The sequence below is a fragment of the Meles meles genome, chromosome X, assembly GCF_922984935.1.
Source record: "Meles meles chromosome X, mMelMel3.1 paternal haplotype, whole genome shotgun sequence".
Lineage (NCBI taxonomy): Eukaryota > Metazoa > Chordata > Mammalia > Carnivora > Mustelidae > Meles > Meles meles.
In genome coordinates, this window is record NC_060087.1 from 90,462,956 (window position 1) to 90,482,635 (window position 19,680).

Genomic DNA, 19,680 nt, shown 5'->3' on the forward strand with positions numbered 1-19,680 from the left:
GCATTTTTTAAAAAATATTTTATTTATTTATTTGACAGAGAGAGAGGTCACAAGTAGGCAGAGAGGCAGGCAGAGAGAGAGGGAGAAACAGGCTCCCCACTGAGCAGAGAGCGCGATACGGGGCTCGATCCCAGGACCCTGAGATCATGACCTGAGCCGAAGGCAGAGGCTTAAACCACTGAGCCACCCAGGTGCCCCGAGAAAAGGCATTTTGAATAAACAATTTCCTAAATGGCTCATGATTCCCTCTAAGCACTGTAAGCTTTTAACATTTTTACTATCATGAATGGAATTCTCCAAAGAGGGGGAAAAAAACAACCAAGAAGCAATTTACTCCTCTGATTTCTTATACAGCTTTTATGGACATAATCTAATTTTTTGAGTGAGGACCATTGTCATGACTATCAGTTATTATATGCTATAATGCAATGGTATTCTAAGGCCTATTGAAATGTGATTTAATGGTTGTCCCTTCACTGCATGGTCCCAGACCATTTAGTCACTGTATGTGTGTGTGAGCATATGATTCCATATTAGTTTTTTTATGATATTCTGTCTGTTTCCGTGTCAGCTGGCTTTTTGCTGCTGTCAATCTACTTTTATAAAATCGGGTTTTATCCCCTAGTTCAGAAGGTTCATGGAAGAACTCTAAACTGGGACTCAGTGCCTGAAGGGTCTTGAAAACTTCAGGATTTACCTTCTCTCGTCTGTTTTGTTTGTTTATCTGTAGGTTTGCTCTAGTTTGGCAAACTTAACTCTGAGACTAAAAACAAAATCTGCTGGAACGAGAACCACTGGGGACCTTGAAACCAAATCATTCTTCATTTTTCCTTCTGTCTAGCTCCTCTCACACTTGCATGACTCTCCAAGCAGACATTTCTTGCTGGATCTGATGGAAAGGATAGTTGGTGACAGGAAGCAGTCTGAGGCAACTCTAGCCTATATCTCTTCCCGTCATCAGAGAAACAAACATCAAAAGGTGACACTTCTTTATGGCTCTCTGGCCAGGACTACTCAGGTCTCTGACTAGGAGCTCAGAGTGGGGAGTATTTTTAAATTTTGCTATCATGGTCATGATGGAGGGCAGAAAGTAGAAATGGGAATAGCATTTAGGGACAGTTATTGTGAAATTCATAACAGAGAGGGGGAACCATGGCATGAGTGTTGCAGAAACAGTTCAAAGTTCTAGAAGTATGAACTGAATATAATGGAGAATACACTAGAGATAGACTAAAAAGTCATAATTGGGAAAAGGAAAGAAACAGTTCTTTGTTCTGCTTCCCTGTATGCATCTATTTTCAGTATTCATTATCATGGAATCGTTCCAACTTTTCAGAGATGTTAGAATTTGAGTGCACTTGCTGATCCTAAATCTCTGGTGAAATGTAAGATGTGCGAAACTGAAGTACAAGCTTTGACATTTAAGTCCATTTTCTCTTGGCCACAACCAGGCACAAGTTCTAACGAAACACCTAGCTTTGGGGATATTAACACTCATTTAAAGTTTACAAAGCACATTTATATCCATTCTTTCATTTGCTCCTTACTATAGCCCTGCAGGGAAGATACTATCTACATTTTATGGATAAGGAAAGAGAATCTTACTTTACAAGAATAGCCCAAGATGACTTATGTAGCAAAAGGCAGAGCAGAAATAGAACCTAGCTCTTCCAATTAATAAGCCAGTGTTCTCTTCAGTCTACTATACTTTCTTCCACTAACATTTTGGGGGGGGGAATTCAATATATTTCTCTGATGAAGATCAGCTAATACTATAGTAGAAAAGAAGAATTAGGAAGTTTGGGAATTTGTAATCAAATCAAAGTGAGCCTACAAAATCAGTAACATTTTGGAATACTACAAGTTGAAAAACCCAATAAATTAGCCTGACAGCTAAGTAATATCTGGAGCCCCCAAATACTTTCACTTGGCTTTGATGTGTACATGTTGAAGGGGGAGAAATTTAGAGCTATATCTCTGCTCCTGATAACAAAAAATATTTTGTTGTTAGCATAATTTTGATCTATGTTGCCAATCTGTACAAATAAATCCAGTATAGAGACTTACCTTTCTTTCTTTTCTTAAATTGAGGTACTCTTTACATACAGTTAAGTGCACAGATCTTAAGCTTACAGCTCAGTGAAATTTTATGTATGTGCACCCTCCACCTAGATCAAGATAACATTTCTTCCCCCACCTCTCTTACCCCAAAGTTTCCGTCTTGCCTCTTCTCACCAGCCAACACCACCTCCCAAAGGTAACAACTATTCTGACTGCTATTATCATAGATTAGTTTTGCCCGATTTCAGACTTTATATGAACAGAATCATATTGTATGTACTATTTTGTGTCTGACTTCTTTTGTTTAATGCGTCTATGAGATTCATCTGTGTCTTGTACCTAATATTAGTGCTTTTTTGTTGCTCTGTACCATTGCTATGAATGGTTTGCCACAGTTGATCCATGCTCCTTGTCTTAGTCCATTCAGGCTGCTGTAACAACCTTCATAGACCAGATGGCTTAAGCCACAAACATTTATTCTCACAGTTCTAGAGGCTGGGAAGCCCAAGATCATGGCACCTGCAGGCTGGGTATCTGGTGAGGTCTCTCTTTCTGGCTTGCAAATGGCTGCCTTCTTACTGTGTCTTCACATGAGGGAGTTAGATCATCTCTCTGGTATCTTTCCTTATATAGGAACTGATCCCACTCACAGGGATTCTATTCTCATGACCTAACTACCTCCCAAAGGGCCCACCTTCACATGCCATCATACTGGGGATTAGGGCTTCAGCCTATGAATTTGGGGCGAACACTATGTTGATTGTATCCCACTGATGGACACTTGGATTTCTTCTAGGCTTTGGATAATATGGATAAAGCTGCTACGAACATTTTTTACCGTATCTTTCAGTGGATACATGCTCTCATTTTTCTTGGACATAAATCTATGAGTGGAGTCTTCAGGGTAGGTGCAGTAAATCAAAAGACATTTTAAACTTAGAATAAGTTAATTTAGTATTAATGAAAGAGCTGATGGCTGAGCATCTTATAAGCAGCCCTACTTTATGAAGAGCCACTTTTGGAATTAAAAACGGATCTGTGTTCTGTTTAGCAGATCAAGATTTTCTGCCTGGCAGATATTAGAGAGTATTTTTTTAAAGATTTTATTTATTTATTTATTTATTTATTTATTTATTTATTTGACAGATCACAAGTAGGCAGAAAGGCAGGCAGAGAGAGGTGGGGGGGAAGCAGGCTCCCTGCTGAGCAGAGAGCCCGATGTGGGGCTTGATCCCAGGACCCTGGGATCATGACCTGAGCCGAAGGCAGAGGCTTTAACTCACTGAGACACCCAGGTGCCCCATTAGAGAGTATTTTTGCTGTGGTTGGTGGGTTGCTTTTCAGTAGATAGATGTTTATTTTCCTGGTGTCGGGTATACAGAGTGCACAACAGGGATGAGGAGCCATTTTATTGCAAGCTGCGTCTTTTTATTTTTTAAAAGATTTTATTTATTTGATGGAGAGAGAGATCACAAGTAGGCAGAGAGGCAGGCAGAGAGAGAGAGAGAGAGAAGGAAGCAGGCTCCTTGCTGAGCAGAGAGCCACATGCGGGACTCCATCCCAGGATCCTCAGATCATGACCTGAGCCGAAGGTAGAGGCTTAACCCACTGAGCCACCCAGGCGCCCAAGCTGTATCTTTTTGAGATGGAGTACAGTTGTCTCTTCTTGGGGCATCGTGGCTCAAATAATGACAAAATAGTGTTGGAAAATCAGGTTGACTTTACAGAACTTTACCTGAGGGTTAACTTGGAACACATCTTTTGTTCTGAAAGTGAAGGTACATGTATAATTTTATGCAATCCCAAAACTGAACTCTGGCAGTATAGTTTTTACATGACATCAAAGGTAAAGAATTTTTAAACATCATATGCCTGCTGGCAGTATTTCCTAATGAAGTGTGATGTTGAAAGAGTATGGGGAAAATTCCCATGGTCTGGGAAGTGGGTGAGGTGATTGTAAACAGAGGCAAAAAACTGGGCAAATGCCCTAAATGAAGTGAAGAGTTACTGTTCCTGGGGAGGACTCCAGAGTTTTTGTCATTGTGCTGTGCCAGTGAGCGTGCCCCAAGACAGAGTTCCACCTTCTCCCCTTCCTTGACAAAGATGGTCACTTTAGGCTTTTTTTTTCTTAACAGAAGCTAATTGCATGGAGCACTGAGTGTGGTGCAAAAACAATGAATACTGTTACGCTGAAAATAAATAAATAAAAAAAGGAAAAACATAAAAAAAAAGAAGCTAATTTGATAATGTTTAAAAACCAACAACTAAGATTGGTATTACAGGCAATTACTTGTTGCACTGTTTCTATTCTACTCATAGGGAGATGCCCATACTTCCTCCTGAGTGTGTTTGAAAGCCTTCAGGGGCTCCAGGAAGCCTGGGTTAAGTCCAGAAGCCTAACCAAGGCTTCCAAGGCCAGCATCTCCTGGGCTTGTTTGTTTCTCCAGCCTCAACCCCTGACAGTTTCCATGTGGCCTCACTGTAGCACAATCTCTCAGCCCTTGGCATTTGGGTCCAAGCTGCTCTTCTGCCTGGAACATCCTTCTACCATATTTGCTTAACTCTGATCTTTTAAGGCTAAGTCCTGTCATCACCTCTCTTCCCCAAGCCTTCTCTGTACCCTAGGCTGGCTTAGATGGTCCTCTGCTGTGCTTCCTTAGCTCCGCCTGCCAACACTGACCATACTGCATAAAAATGAACTCTCCTTCTTTCTCTCTTCCCGTCAGACTTGGAGTTGCTTAAGATGTGTTACTCTCCCCAAGGCCTTGTACAATGTCAGTCATATGGTAGGTCCTCCACAAAAGATTGTTAAATGGATGTTTGCACAGACATATAAACCAGCTTGTCACCTTTTGTCAGTGTGCCCATTCATCCCAAAAACATTTGATGGGGCTTAGGGGACAACTTATTGCAAGGCCCTATGACTGCAGCTTTCAGCTATATGGAGAGAAACACTACATGGATTGAGGTGGGAGTTTGTTCCAATAACAGAGATATGACATGCCTGAAAATAACAATATTCTAGAGAACAAAGTGCCCGGTGCCATAAAAGAGATAAAAATAAGGGACTGTAGCAGCTTAGAAGAAGCCATTTTCTTGGTGGGAAAATTGAGGAAGAAGTGTTCATAGAGAAAGTAGCATTTGAGGTAGGACTTAAGTATAAGTAGGACATGAATGAGCAGAAAGCTTCCAATGTATCACTTGGTTTCTTTTGGCTGAAAAGAGTAGATCTCCTGAAGGAGTAATGAGCAGCAGGGAACAAATGTAAATGTAGGAGGTGACCATATAGGAGAGAGCCTTAAATTCTATATGATGAGTTCATATACGACTCCTATCAGTTGGAGCAATCTTGGAAGCCCAGTGAAGTTTTTGAGCAGCTCAGTGACACAAGTGAAGAGATCCTCTAAGATTAGTCTGATAATGCTGTATTTTAATATTTTCTTAGTAAACTATTATTATCTAAATTGCCAATAATTATTTTTACTAAATAAAGAGCATGGAAAAACTTCAAGGCCTGTAGCTCCTTGACCTTTTTGCACTAGTCCTTTCTCACTGGAAATCTAGATGAGTAAGAGATCATATGACCAATTAGTTCTGAGAAATGAACATTGAAATGGACAGAGGAAGGAAACACTAGCAAGACAGAAATGGCTCATAAAAATGCATAGACACATAAAAAGTTGTTTGCTTAGGAACCGTGTCCAAAACATTGCCTTCAGCTGTCTGGAAAAATCTGGACAAAGCATATGAATAATATTGCTAAGATTTATTCCTTTGGGGTAGTTTAGATCACTTCCAGTTAAAAATAATTATACTCTTCTTGCCTTGGGCAGTCTACTTTTACTCTCCCCTATAAACAGTGGGGACTGCATTGTCAGTTTGTTTTATAGTATGTTATATGACCAGAGCATCTTATTTCTTACCACCTTAGGCCAGGGCTTCAATGCTTCGTGTCTGGATTATTACAACTTTCTCATTCCTGCCCCTTGTCTCCAATGCCTTGGACCCAGCTTTTATTGTAACAGCAAGGTATAGTGGGGAAGAACACTGGACAGAGAGTAAGGTTAAGTCGGTTTGAATCCTGGTTATACAGCTCACTGACTCTGGGCAAGTCTCCTCACCTCTGAGACAGTTTGTTCCACTCTAAACTGGAAGTAATGATCTTTGCCCTGGATACCTAAAGAGGCTGTCTCAAGCATCACGTGAGAGGGCTCTGAAAGCTGTTAGTGGCTTGACTGAGACTTGGACTCTACCAGCTTGCTTCATACCCTCTACCCTCCAGTCTTGAGTCACATCTCCAGTCTCATCACCCCATATTCTGCAGAACTTAGCCCCCTCTCTGACATACACACATACTTACTAGCATTCCTCTAATCTGGAATTTTCTCCTGTCTTATCTCTGTTCATCCTACTTGAAGCAATAATTTAAGCACCAGTTAAAATCCTATGTCTTCTTTGAAATCATTTCTGATGGCTCTAATGCTCATTGATTTCCCCCTTTTCTGAATTTTGATCATATTCAGTTATCAACACTTGCTTATGCAGTGCCTTTTATTATTAGATTTTTCATGGATGTGAGACTCATATCTTTAGATATTATGCTTTTATAATGCCTTCAATTGCTCATTTAACATTTAGTGATTATTTATGAAGCTACTTCCTATATATCCCTCACAGAACCAAGTAGAGAACTTAGTAAATAATTGTTGGCTTACTTATTTAGAAATTCACATACAGACTCTCTTAAGAGAGAGAGACAAGCTCTTTCCCCAGAGCTTGAAGTACCCCTCCTAACAACCCACCCTACCTCTACCTCCATAGATAGGTTGTTAGGATAAACCTACCCAGTAGAACTTGTTATAGCTGTACTGTCCAGTATGGTAGCCACTAGCTACACGTGGCTGTTGAGTGCTTGAAATGGGGGTAGCGCAACTGAGTAACTTACATTTTGGTTGTATTTAATTTTAGGTAATTTAAATGTGAGCAGTGCATATAGCTAGTGGCTACTGTATGGACAGTATAGGTCTAGACCACTGGCTTTCTAACTTTTTTGGTCCAACAGTACAATAGGAAATATGTATTGCTACCTAGTTGAGATACCACCTTACACCAGTTAGAATGGCCAAAATTAGCAAGACAGGAAACAATGTATGTTGGAGAGGATGTGGAGAAAAGGGAACCCTCTTACATTGTTGGTGGGAATGCAAGTTGGTGCAGCCTCTTTGGAGAACAGTGTGGAGATTCCTCAAGAAATTAAAAATAGAGCTTCCCTATGACCCTGCAATTGCACTACTGGGTATTTACCCCAAAGATACAGATGTAGTGAAAAGAAGGGCCATTTGTACCCCAGTGTTCATAGCAGCAATGGCTACGGTTGCCAAACGTGGAAAGAACAAAGATGCCCTTCAAAGGACGAATGGATAAGGAAGATGTGGTCCATATACACGATGGAGTATTATGCCTCCATCAGAAAGGATGAATACTCAACTTTTGTATCAACATGGACGGGACTGGAAGAGATTATGCTGAGTGAAATAAGTCAAGGAGAGAGAGTCAATTATCATATGGTTTCACTTATTTGTGGAGCATAACAAATAACATGGAGGACATGGGGAGATGGAGGGGAGAAGGGAGTTGAGGGAAATTGGAAGGGGATGTGAACCATGAGAGACTATGGACTCTGAAAAACAATCTGAGGGTTTTGAAGGGGTGGGGGTGGGAGGTTGGAGGAACCAGGTGGTGGGTATTAAGGAAGGCACGTATTGCATGGAGCACTGGGTGTGGGGCAAAAACAATGAATACTGTTACGCTGAAAAGAAATTTTTAAAAAATGCTGGTTGCTACCCATTGTGTAGATTTCATAGCCTGCTGAGGAGTTATCATGTGCTGTTTGAAAAACACACTGCTCATTTTATATATGGAGAATCTAAGTCCCAAAGAACTGCAGAAAGTTTTCCAAGGTTGTAGAGCTAGTTAGTGGCAGGGTAGGAATAGAACTTAAATTTTAAGGTTTTTTGGCTAGAGCTATTTTTGAGAGGGGTGAGGGGTGATTCCTCCTTTTCTTTACCTGCCATAAAAACCACGTTTTGTTTTTGTTGTTTTTAGGGTTTTTTTTTTTTTGGTTTGTTTATTTGTTTTTGTTTGTTTCTTTTTATTTTTGTTTAGAGAGAGAGAGAGAGCATGTCCACATACGGGTGAGGGGGCAGAGGGAGAGGGGGAGAGAGAATCTTAAGTAGGCTTCATGCCCAGCACAGAGCCTGACCTGAGCCTCGATCCCATGACCCTGAGATCATGACCTGAGCTGAAATCCAGAGTCTGATGTTTAACTGACTGAGCCACCCAGGTGGCCCCATATTTTTTTATGTTAGAGAAATAGTATTTGATACATTCTTTGTTTTGGCAAAATATTTTCATGATATCTTGCTCCCCACATGAATCATGAGCTCTATATTTGAGCATTCCTGTTCTTTTGGCTTGGAAACTATCCAAAATCAAAGATACAATACCATGGGGGCTTTTTTTGGACCCACTGCATGACAGCAACTTGTATTCCTTGGGAATACAACCACGCTTTGCACTAAGTAGATTGAGTCTTAACAACAAAACCTGTTGATAATCAAGGTGATTCTCACCTTAGTTTGTGGGATAGTTGCCTCAAGTCTTGAATTATAAAGCGAATCAAATACTTTTTGTCCGTCCATCCATCCATCCATCCATCCATCCAATGTCCTGCCTTCTTTGTCTTATCAATGAAAATAAGCCTTACCAAAGTGGCATCTTTTAATTCTTCTGAAAAAAAAAAAAAGGCATATCTTCAAAAAGAGCAGAGTTACGTTGTCAAAAGCAAAAAGGGGCAGCAATTTAGAGGGGCAGTGATCTGAGTGGTAGGTGAATTCCTTACCAGTTCATGCATGGAATCCCATTTCCTCATGGGTGTTTCTACATGTGCTTAAGTCAGCAGAAAACAGACAATAATTTGTCCTGAAATGAGAACAACAAAAATATACTTAAAGAGGCAATGAGTTTTTCAAAAAAATCACTTTAAAGATTTGTCTATTTTTATTTTAGAGTGGCAGGGGAGGAGCAGAGGGAAAGGAAGAGAGAGAATCTCAAGCAGACTCCCTGCTGAGTGCAGAACAAGAGGTAGGGCTCCATCTCATGACCCTGAGATCACGACCTGAGCTAAAATCAAGAGTCGGACACTTAACTGACTGAGCCACCCAGGCACCCCCAAAAGAATCACTTTAAAGGAAAATCAGAGTCCAATTTTGCATTTCATTTGATTTTTACCGCCATTATCAGTAGGATGAATTGACTGAAATCTGTAAGAAATGTTCTATTTTGTGGAGCCAAGTTATTTACGGCCCATTTGGTTTTTCTAGCTGTAAAGGGTACTATCATTTCTCAGTCACTGAACAATGGTCCCTCGGCAACTGGTCTGGTTATCCGTTTGTGGACTTGACCTGAAATTTGTCAGGCACAGCCTCCTGCTCTCCACCACCACCAGCACCAACCAGTCAGTTAAATAGGATCTCCTTAAGTCATAAAGTCCCGCTGAAGCCTAACCCTTTGGTTAAGATTCTGTATTGTAAGTCTAAAATGATAAATGTTTCCTTGGGGTGCCAAAGTTTATAGTGGTGTAGAGAAATCCTTATGTCTTTTGCACTCTTTGACAACCCAGCATCTCTAGGATTTGATTTGCTGAATACATTCAAGAAAACTTGCAGTTTGGGACGTGATAGTCCCTCTTGAAATGATGAGGATTGTTGTCCAGTTCTCTATTTTCTAGGTTCTTGGTTGTTAGGAAAGCAGGGCAGTGGGAGGGAGAGAAATGCAGATGGGAATGGCCTGTGCCTGGGTGGGCAGAGGCTGGCAAGACCAGAACACTAAGTGGACCCAGGAGGAGGGCGGGGTGAAGGCACATCTTAGGCTGAGCTTTCTTTTGAATTCCACCTGCCTCCTGAGGCTCTGCTAATCTACCTGCTGTCTCATGTCCCTCTTCACAATCCTCATGCAGGTTGACTTCCTCCACTTTTCTTTTTTTAACCCTGTCCTTCTTCTCTCAACCAAACCCATGAGTCCTACATGTTCTGGTTAGATCACACTTTATCTCCCTACCCCACATCTTGTTTTTCTGCTCCAATTTAATCATCCACACTTCCAAACTGCAGGTTATTTTTGTCTCCCTCCTTCCCTCTCTCTCTCTCTGTATCTCTCTTCCTCTCTCTCTTCCCCCCCAGCCCCACCCCACGTTCAGTTGCTTGCCAAATCCTTTTGATGTTCCCTCAACCAGGAATTTCTTCCCTTCCCCCTTCCCACTTATATCTCATTTCTATTAAGGCTCAGCTCAGATACTACCTTCTCTAGGTTGTAGAGGGCCCACTCACCCCCAGTTGGAATTAATCATTTGTTGCCTTCCATGTCGCTTTCTTTCTTTATGGAATTATATTTGACACACAATAAATATATTAGTTTCAGGAGTATAGCCTAGTATTTTGATGTTTTTGATATTTTGATATATTATGAAATGATCACCTTGATAGGGCTAATTACCATCTGTCACTGTACAAAGTTATCCCAGTATTATTGACTATATTCCCTATGTTGTATATTACATCATTTTCCTTTATTATAGTACTTATTGTTATTAGTTGTTTCCAGACCTACCCTCTCCACTAGATTAAAAGCTTTTGGAGGATGGATGCTATGGCTCAGTGATGTTTTAGCCTCTGTGCACATGGTAGGTACTCAGTAAAAGTTTATGGAATTAATATATTAATGAATATTCGACCCTTACCATACCTATCTTCTTAGATATTTTCTTATGTTTTGAAGCTGTTACTTGATAGTATATTAAATATGTATGTACTGCTGAGAAGGCTGTTCTAGAATCAGCAGTATTCTGGCATGCCTTTACAATCAGGTGGCCTATAAGAAAGATGTGCCATAGTATCTCAGGTGCCTTCTGGCCCTGAGACCCTGTTACCATGAGATTTCACTTTAGAGAAATTGTGTTGTTTGTGGGGCACAAGCCCCACAGAATCTAGGAACTCTCACGTACAAGTGTCTCTGGGAAGCACTATCAGAAAATGTATCGTTCAAAGCCATTTTCTCATTTGCTTGCAATTTTATGAAATAACCTTTAGAAATCTGGTCAATGACTAGAAAACATATTAAAGTAAGACATAGCAGAAATGGCTGAGTGAGGGCCTCTAAAAATTCTGTCTATAATAGCAATGAAAAAAAATGGTAAAAATGGCCAGAATCAACCTTTTCAGGACTGTAGACATTTACCAAAGGCTTGCAACAGTCTGGGTAGTATTTATTCAAGAAAAGCAGCTGCATTTTGGTAAGAATAGTAAGCTTTGTGGTATTTTCACTTGCCCTATGCCCATCCCTTGCTCTCCAGCCCTATAGGAGTCTTGAGAATTTATAGTTTCTAATCACAGGGAAAGCCAGGAGCCTGACAGCCATTATAGGACACAGAATGGAGTTGGAGTTCCTGTAAAGTCACATTTTTATTTTATTTTTAAAAAGACTGTATTGATTTATTTGAGAGAGAGAGAGAGAGAGAGAGCAGGAGCAGGGCAAGGGGCAGGGAGAGAAGGAGAAGCAGACTCCCTGCTGAGCAGGGAGCCTGACATGGGGCTTGATCCCAGGACCCCAAGGTCATGACCTGAGCCGAAGGCAGATACTTAACCAAATGAGCCACACAGGCACTCCAAGCCTCATTTTCAGAGAATTGTCATTATTTGATCTTTCTGATGGTTCCCTGGAAGACCCCACTTGCAAGACCGTATTTATTTGCCCTTACTTGGAATGGCAGGGGCTTGTTTTTTTTTTAAATTAAACTATTAGAGGTATAGACACTATGGAAAATAGTATGGAGGTTCCTCAAAAATTAAAAATAGAAATATCATATGATCCAATAATTCCACTTCTGGGTATTTACCTGAAGCAAAAAACCAAACCAAACCAAACCAAAACCAAAACAAAACAAACAAAACATTAATTAGAAAAGATATATGCACCCCTATGTTTGTTATAGCATTATTTACACTAGCTAAGATATGGAAGGAAGCCCACTGTCCATCAGTAGGTGAAAGGATAAAGGTGTGTGTGTGTGTGTGTGTGTGTGTGTGTGTGTGTGTAATGGAATATTATTCAACCATAAAAACAAATGAAATCTTGCCATTTGTGACAACTTGGATGAATCTAGAGGGTATTAAGTTAAATGAAATAAGTCAGTCAGAGAAAGATAGATATGGTAAAATTTCACTTGTATGTGGAATCTAAAAAACAAAACAAGCAAACAAACCAAGAACAGACTCATAATTACAGAGAAAAAACTGGTGGTTGCTAGAGGGGAAAATGGTGAAGGAATGGGGAAAATAGGTGAAGGGGATTAAGAGGTATAAACTTCCAGTTATAAAATAAATAAGTCATGGGGACTGGAAGTATAGCATAGGGAATATAGTCAATAGTCAATTACAATATTGTAATGATTTTATATGGTGACAGATGGTGACTACACTGATTGTGGTGACCATTGAGTAATACATAAATTGTCAAATCTCTGTGTTATATACCTAGAACTAATATAATATTGTATGTCAGCTCTATTTCAGTTGAAAGTAAAATGATCAAATGAAAAAACCATTATAGAGGCCATTGATTAACTTCATAGCTGGCTGAGGCTGTGGATAACTGAAAAGCTTAAGAGAAAAAGCTAAGGAGTAATGTGTTCATTGGAGCTTGGAAAGTTTGGGCATACCCCTGGGAATCTAGAAGACTATATGCATGCTCAGGGCTATGTGCATTCCCACTGTTGTGTGCATGCTGAGGAAAGACCTGACGAGGCTCTAAGCTTTCACTCTGGCTGGTTCCAAGCTCTGCACAAGGGAAGACTAAGGCAGAGTTATCCACTGGCTGGCTGAGTGTTGAAGGCATGTCCCAACATGTACACAGAGCCTCTTGGCGAAGACTGGTTCCAGACTTGCTGGTTCCAGAAGTTTAAGAAAATCTTTGTTCAGTTATTAGCTGACCACTAAGCCAACCCAGCAGAGACTTCAGTGCAATAATCATTATTAAAGTAAAATGGGACAGAGTGAAGCCTGTTGTTCATCAGACCTTGTAGAAGCAAATTCCTGGTCCACCCAACTGCAGTCTTTGTAGCTCTGCCTGTATAGTTTCTATCTCTTTCAACAGGCTGAAAGGGCAGGAAAATCATATGGGGATGATGTCTTTGTTGTTTTTAAGGCAAGATAAAGGTAGTTTATGAAAAAAAAAATTTAAAGGACTGTGTTAGTCAGAAGTGATTCTGTTGGAAAATGAGACTTCACTTCTGCACCTCAGTGATATCTTGGTCTGCTTCTTCATTGCTCTGAGTTCTCCTGGTAGATGACCCTATTCCCCTTTCCTCACCAGACTCTCTTGAATACACCCTCCCCATGTTACTGCTCTTTGCTTCTGTTAATCTCATCTTCTGTTCTGGCTTTCATTTGCTTCATCCATGTACCTTCATCTGGGTCTGGCTATAGCCTGACACACTGCATTCTGGGAGTCCATCTTCTAAGGGGAGAATCGGGAAGAATAGAGATGGTAATGACCTTCTTGCTGGCCCAAGAAGGGCTGAATAGCAAGGGAACAATTCTTTGGTGACCATTTTGGTCAGGGCCATCACAAATGAGGCAACATAGTTCTTAACAGGCTTTAAGGGGGTGTACTAATTTGACCAGATGGCTGGGCCATGACTCACTGAGACAGGATTGGAGATAGAGAAAGGTTTTTTTTTTTCCTGTCCAGTACTAAAAAAAGACCCAAGGCTTATATGCATACATGCTGTACATTCATCCAGTGCTACTCTTCGTCACCCCTACCAAAGGAATGCCAAACAGGCTGCCCCTTTCCTGCACTCCTCTTGAGCTCCTTATTTTCTGACTCTGTTTCTAGGCTACACTGGATGTTCATTTTAACCTGATTTCTCCTGCCTGTGAGGGGTAAAGAGTAGGGTGGGAAGGTACACAGTGTGACTTACACCACCTCAGTCCACCACCTCCTGGGGATGGCCTCACCAGGGTGGTCATTTTTAGCCTGGTATTTCCTGGGCCTGGGCCAGGGGCCGAGGCCAGTGGCAGAAAGGGTAAGATGGCACAGATTCCCTGGCAGATTCTGCAGTGATGAGCGTTTGCTGGGGAACAAAATGGCTGCCTCATTTCTAACCCCTTCAGGTTTGAAATACCATTGGAGACTCTAACCTTTATGATTAAAACATCCTGAGGAGAAAAGCTACTTAAATCCCTGAAAGATTGGGCTTCTGTAATAAGTTTCAAGAAAGGTGATATCCCTGGGTAGCTGTGTTTCTAAAATTATAACTTCAGATTGTAACTTCAGTTTGCACAAATTATACAAAATAAAACTTTAACCTCCAACCAAGTATTTTGAGCAGGTGAACATGTTTTCATGATCAGATGGGACTCGTTTATATTTAGGAACATTTATTTCTATGAAAACAGCATGCTCCTGCCTCAGAAAACAAAGCCAAAAGTAAACAATTCATCCTTTCAAGTGGGTTAAACATATCTTGCAATGTCATTTTTACAGGAAAACTGTTCCCATGGGGCTTGTAGGGACTGCTTTGGGAGAGTCCCTGCAACTGCTTGGAGCTAGGGCCCCTACTCTCTCTGAACTCCCTTCCCCACAGGGGTCAGGGAGCCTCCAAGAGCTCAGAGGAGAAGGCATGTATTAGATGTCTTAGCTTTGACCTTGCAGTGCATTGAAATATGAACTATGAAATGTACTATCAATTTGATTTCTCTGGTTACAGGTTAAAATAGGTTTTTGTGGACTATCTTGGAAACTTATTTACCACCTACAATATTATTTTCTCTCAGAAAATTGCTTAAAGAGAACTTTTGAGATAGGACCCCTTCATAAGTCACTCTTAACTCTTTGAGCAGACTCTTTCCCCACAGGAGATACGAAAGTGAATTTTACCTCATCCCACTTATGTGGTCCCAAGTTCTGAGAGTCTGGCCTGTGAACTGCAAAGATTAATTATGTCTTTTTCAGTTACTTTATCTTGAGAGATCACCACAGGCATCTGTGAATCTCAAGAACAAGTTATTTTTATCTTCAACTTGAAGATCCTTCTCTGCAGAAGTCATATGTGAATAAAATGGCAAATAAAAGTACTGTGAAAAGAAGGGCCATCTGTACCCCAATGTTCATAGCAGCAATGGCCACAGTCGCCAAACTTTGGGAAGAACCAAGATGCCCTTCAACGAATGAATGGATAAGGAAGATGTGGTCCATATACACTATGGAGTATTATGCCTCCATCAGAAAGGATGAATACCCAACTTTTGTAGCAACATGTACGGGACTGGAAGAGATTATGCTGAGTGAAATAAGTCAAGTGAAATTATGCTGAGTGAAATAAGTCAAGAGATTATGCTGAGTGAAAAAAGATTTATTTTGTATAAGAGAGTCAATTATCATATGGTTTCACTTATTTGTGGAGCATAACAAATAACACGGAGGACATGGGGAAATGGAGAGGAGAAGGGAGTTAAGGGAAATTGGAGGGGGAGATGAACCATGAGAGACTACAGACTCTGAAAAACAATCTGAAGGTTTTGAAGGGGCGGGGGGTGGGAGGTTGGGGGAGCCTGGTGGTGGGTATTAAGGAGGGCACGTATTGCATGGAACACTGGGTGTGGTGCATAAACAATGAATTCTGTTACACTGAAAAGAAATTAAATTAAAAAAAGAATTAAAAAAAATAAAGTCTATTAAAAATGAAAAAAAAGAATGAAAGAAAAAAAAGTACTGTGAAAACATCTGGGCTTCCAGTCAGAATCTTACATTTTCACAGCTGTGTAATCTTCCACGTTTGTCATAGCCCTTTCCAAAGCCACCAGCCACTTGAAACCTCACAGTGTCCCCTGTGACGTGGGCAGGAGTTGGATATGCAAGCATTAGGCAAGATAAAGGATGCAAGATAAAGCATTAGGTATTACCATATTACCTTGACACACTCTTGCTAGGAGAAGCTAGCTAAGTGGCTATTTACAAAAAAGACCCCATGACAAAAAGGTTCTGAAATGACCATCACTAAATATTCAGAGATGATACCAAATGGGACCATGAGAAAGGGAAGGTGGAGATAGGTGGTCAAAAGGAAATCCCTGTACTAGAGGATTTTTTTTTAAGATTTTTTTAATTTTTATTTATTTATTTGACAGAGAGAGATCACAAGTAGGCAGAGAGGCAGGCAGAGAGAGAGGAGGAAGCAGGCTCCCTGCTGAGCAGAGAGCCCAATGCGGGACTCGATCCCAGGACCCTGAGATCATGACCTGAGCTGAAGGCAGCAGCCTAAACCACTGAGCCATCCAGGCGCCCCTGTACTAGAGGATTTTGAGGCTCCCTGAGTATCTTTGTTCCTCACAGAAAAGGATTTGCTTCCACATGATTCACATGATCCACATGATTCCAATGACCTTCCACCTTCAGGATGGAGGGGATAATCAGTAAGCCGCAGAAGCGAACCCCCTCAGTCACATTTTGCTGTAAGTTTCTCTCCTTTTCTTTCAGTTTTATCCAGGTATGAAAACCAGATTACTATTTTTGCTGACTACTTAGAAGAATTTCCAGATACAGATGAGCTGGTATGGATCTTGGGGAAACCGCATCTCCTTAAAACGGGTAAGGTTTGGTAGCATTTGTCTGTGAGAACCCAAATGAGGTGGGTGCCTGAGGTTAAGGTCCCATTCATTTTTCCTTATCAGGTTGGTGGAATGTTACTTTGGTCACTGTTAATGTCACTCTTAGGCGGATATATATATATATATATATATATATATATGCCTTGCAGCCAGAGGAATTCAAGCCTCAAACCCTTTGCCTGCATAGGTTCCTTCCAAGGCTCCAAGAGTCCCTGGGGTGGGGGGCGGGGGAGTTCATATGGTCATGAGTGTCGGTACGATTTGAAAAAAGTCAGAAATATTTTTATTCTTTTCTTAAAGGAGAACCACTGACTTCTGTAAGCCTTGGGTTTCATAAACCATGCCCCCACTCCTAGTATCACTGACCAGTACTTAGTCTGCAATGCCTGGACTACATACTTCCCATTCCCCTTGTGTCCTTTTCTGTCTAGATTCAAAATGCTGCCACCTAGGGGACTCCTAATCAGCCTATGGCTGTCAGAAACTCTCACATGCTAAGGAGTCTTCTAGTTGTCGAACTTCACTGACCGTCAGCACTGTCTCAGTGTAGTCTGACCTTATATAGAATTTTTAGCCACCGCAGCTAGGTGGGAAGGAGGCTGGGATATTTCTTCCCTACCCTTGTATACTTACAGATTGGAGAAGTCCTTTTCCCCTAACACTGCTAACAACCCAGCACCCAGTTGAAGCCTGAGCTTGGAGAGAGTCAACTCTGCTTTTTTCTGTTTATCTGAGGAGAGACCCCCTTTGAAGGCCTTACACTGAGGAGATAGGAAAGAGCCGATCATAATGCAAGAAATGCTTTGAAGAAAGACACAAAAGCACTTGTGATGTTCTGTATCCATTTAGATTACAAGTGCCAGTTGTAGTAAGTAGTACGGACCACACTTTACACACTTAATTTGCTTAGCGGGTATCTCTTCTTTTTAGGTAAACACATGTACATGCACATGCACACACACATGTGCATACCCCCCTCTCATCCCTCCCCGCCCCTGCCACCATTTTAGATAATGGACAGTGGGTACCAATGAGAGATCCAACCAACTGTCATCGTTCAGGCAGGGGCTGACTGCCTTGCTCGTGGGTTATCCTTGCTTTTCCTATTCCTTGTCTTTTGGCCATGCTCCCAGTGTTAGTACCTGCCAGGGCCATGTCGCTCTGTTAGAAGGAGACAAGCAACCACCCTGGGGGCCAGTAGCTCTGGTCAAAATGTAGGTGAGGAGGAATGCTGAAATTACTTGCCTAAGATGAGACTGGGTTGCCTTCTAACTTCCCTAGCCCCCCTCGTAATAGAACTGACCAGTCGGTTATTTGAAAATGAGTTGGCTGCTGGCCCAGAAATCAAAAGCAGATATCTTTAGATGGGATATGGTGATTTAATTGTAATTTCACATTTAATTACAGAAAAGTCTAAGCTGTTGTCTGATATAAGTGCTCGCCTATGGTTTACATACAGAAGGAAATTTTCACCAATTGGTAGGTATATCGTTTGTTATACTGTGCTTTCTTCCTTGGAGATAGCTTGCCTGAGGTTATCAGTGACTTCACAGAAATCTCAGAATTAACAGCTCACTGTGGCGAAGACAGGCTTTAGGGGAATAGCTAAGTCTTAAACTTTATTCGGAATTATTTGGAAGTTTCATTGCCAAAGTGCCTCATTGTGTATGGTTCCTTGGTGTTAAGGTGTAACACCAGTATACTTTTGAGTCCAGCTCCAAGAGTTCAGGCACCAGATTACATTCCTTGTTTTATTTCCAGGAACAAGGAGAAAGTCAAACCTCTAATTTGGGTAATATTTACTAAATTATAATCCACTTCTCTGTAGACCTATGTGATCATTAAAGACAATTACACCTTGAAAGAAAGACAAGAATTCCTTTGTTTTCTTCCCCATATGAAATGAAAGCACCTTGCCGCTGGAAGATGCATTATTATAGATTTCATTGGAACTAATTATAGGCTGTGAGAGTACTACCTCCTGTCTAGGAAAACAGGACGGGTCAATAAGCTAAGAGAATAAGCTCCCCTTAGAGAAAATCTGTAAAATGTTTGCAAGTAGGGTGGCCTATTCCTGGTATCATGGCCCTGTGAGAAAAGAGTATCAAATCCAAATGGTAGAAGCGTTTTCCTAAGAGAAAATCTATCTGACAGATTTTGATGTAGTCCTGGACCTAGGAACTGGAGTGAAATCCTCTTTTCCAATAAATGCCCCAAACCCGAGTCCACATGGACAGTGTTTGCACTCCACTGGAACTGTTCAAGCAGGAAAACAAACCAAAGAACAATCTTTAGTACCCAGTGGTTTTGAACTGTTAACTTTCTCTAGGTGATGAGATCTTCACAAGGCTTGAGAACATTTACAGTTCAGCTCTGACAATATTTTGCCAATTGGCGATTTCTTCTTTATGTGGGCCTCACTGCATCCCTCCTATACTAATGTGGCCTATAATCCCGCCATTAGCAAGAGCCAAAGGGCTTCCCCTTCCAGTTGACAGCTTGGCTCAATCATCCCCATCTTGCTATAGCAACTTTCCTTTAGTCCCCACAACCAAAAGAAAAGAGTGGTCCCCTATGGCCCACTTGTCTTATGAGGCTGATGACCCTTCTTAAAGTCAGTCTGGTGAGGTGGTGTTCATAGCATTGTTTTCCATGTCCATGTTGGAGAGAGATGGAAAACAATGAAAGCAGGATGTCTCTTCTGCCTCCCAAGTTATCTGATTTCACTGGTACCTTGAAAAAGGATATTGAACTCAGGCTGGCCACCTATGTGGGATTTTCGTTATGTCAAGCATCCTTAAAGTGAACCTGTTGTCTTACTTCATTTATTAACTTGTTTTTAGGCCTTTTAAAGATGTGGCCCATTTCTCATTTATTAGTAGCATATTTAATG

General features: G+C 41.1%; 1 protein-coding gene across 3 annotated transcripts in view; it reads left to right on the forward strand.

Annotated features, from left to right (window-relative positions):
- The window catches only part of ATG4A (autophagy related 4A cysteine peptidase), a 52,039-nt gene that overhangs the window by 16,445 nt on the left and 15,914 nt on the right, over positions 1–19,680 (forward strand). The window contains exons 2-3 of one of the 3 annotated variants that reach the window (XM_045995435.1): positions 16,657–16,767; positions 18,195–18,266. In XM_045995435.1, coding sequence (XP_045851391.1) covers positions 16,657–16,767; positions 18,195–18,266 — 183 coding nt within the window. Of the gene's footprint in view, positions 1–16,656; positions 16,768–18,194; positions 18,267–19,680 lie in introns of those variants that run through there. The other 2 variants (XM_045995437.1, XM_045995436.1) reach the window with 2 other exon arrangements.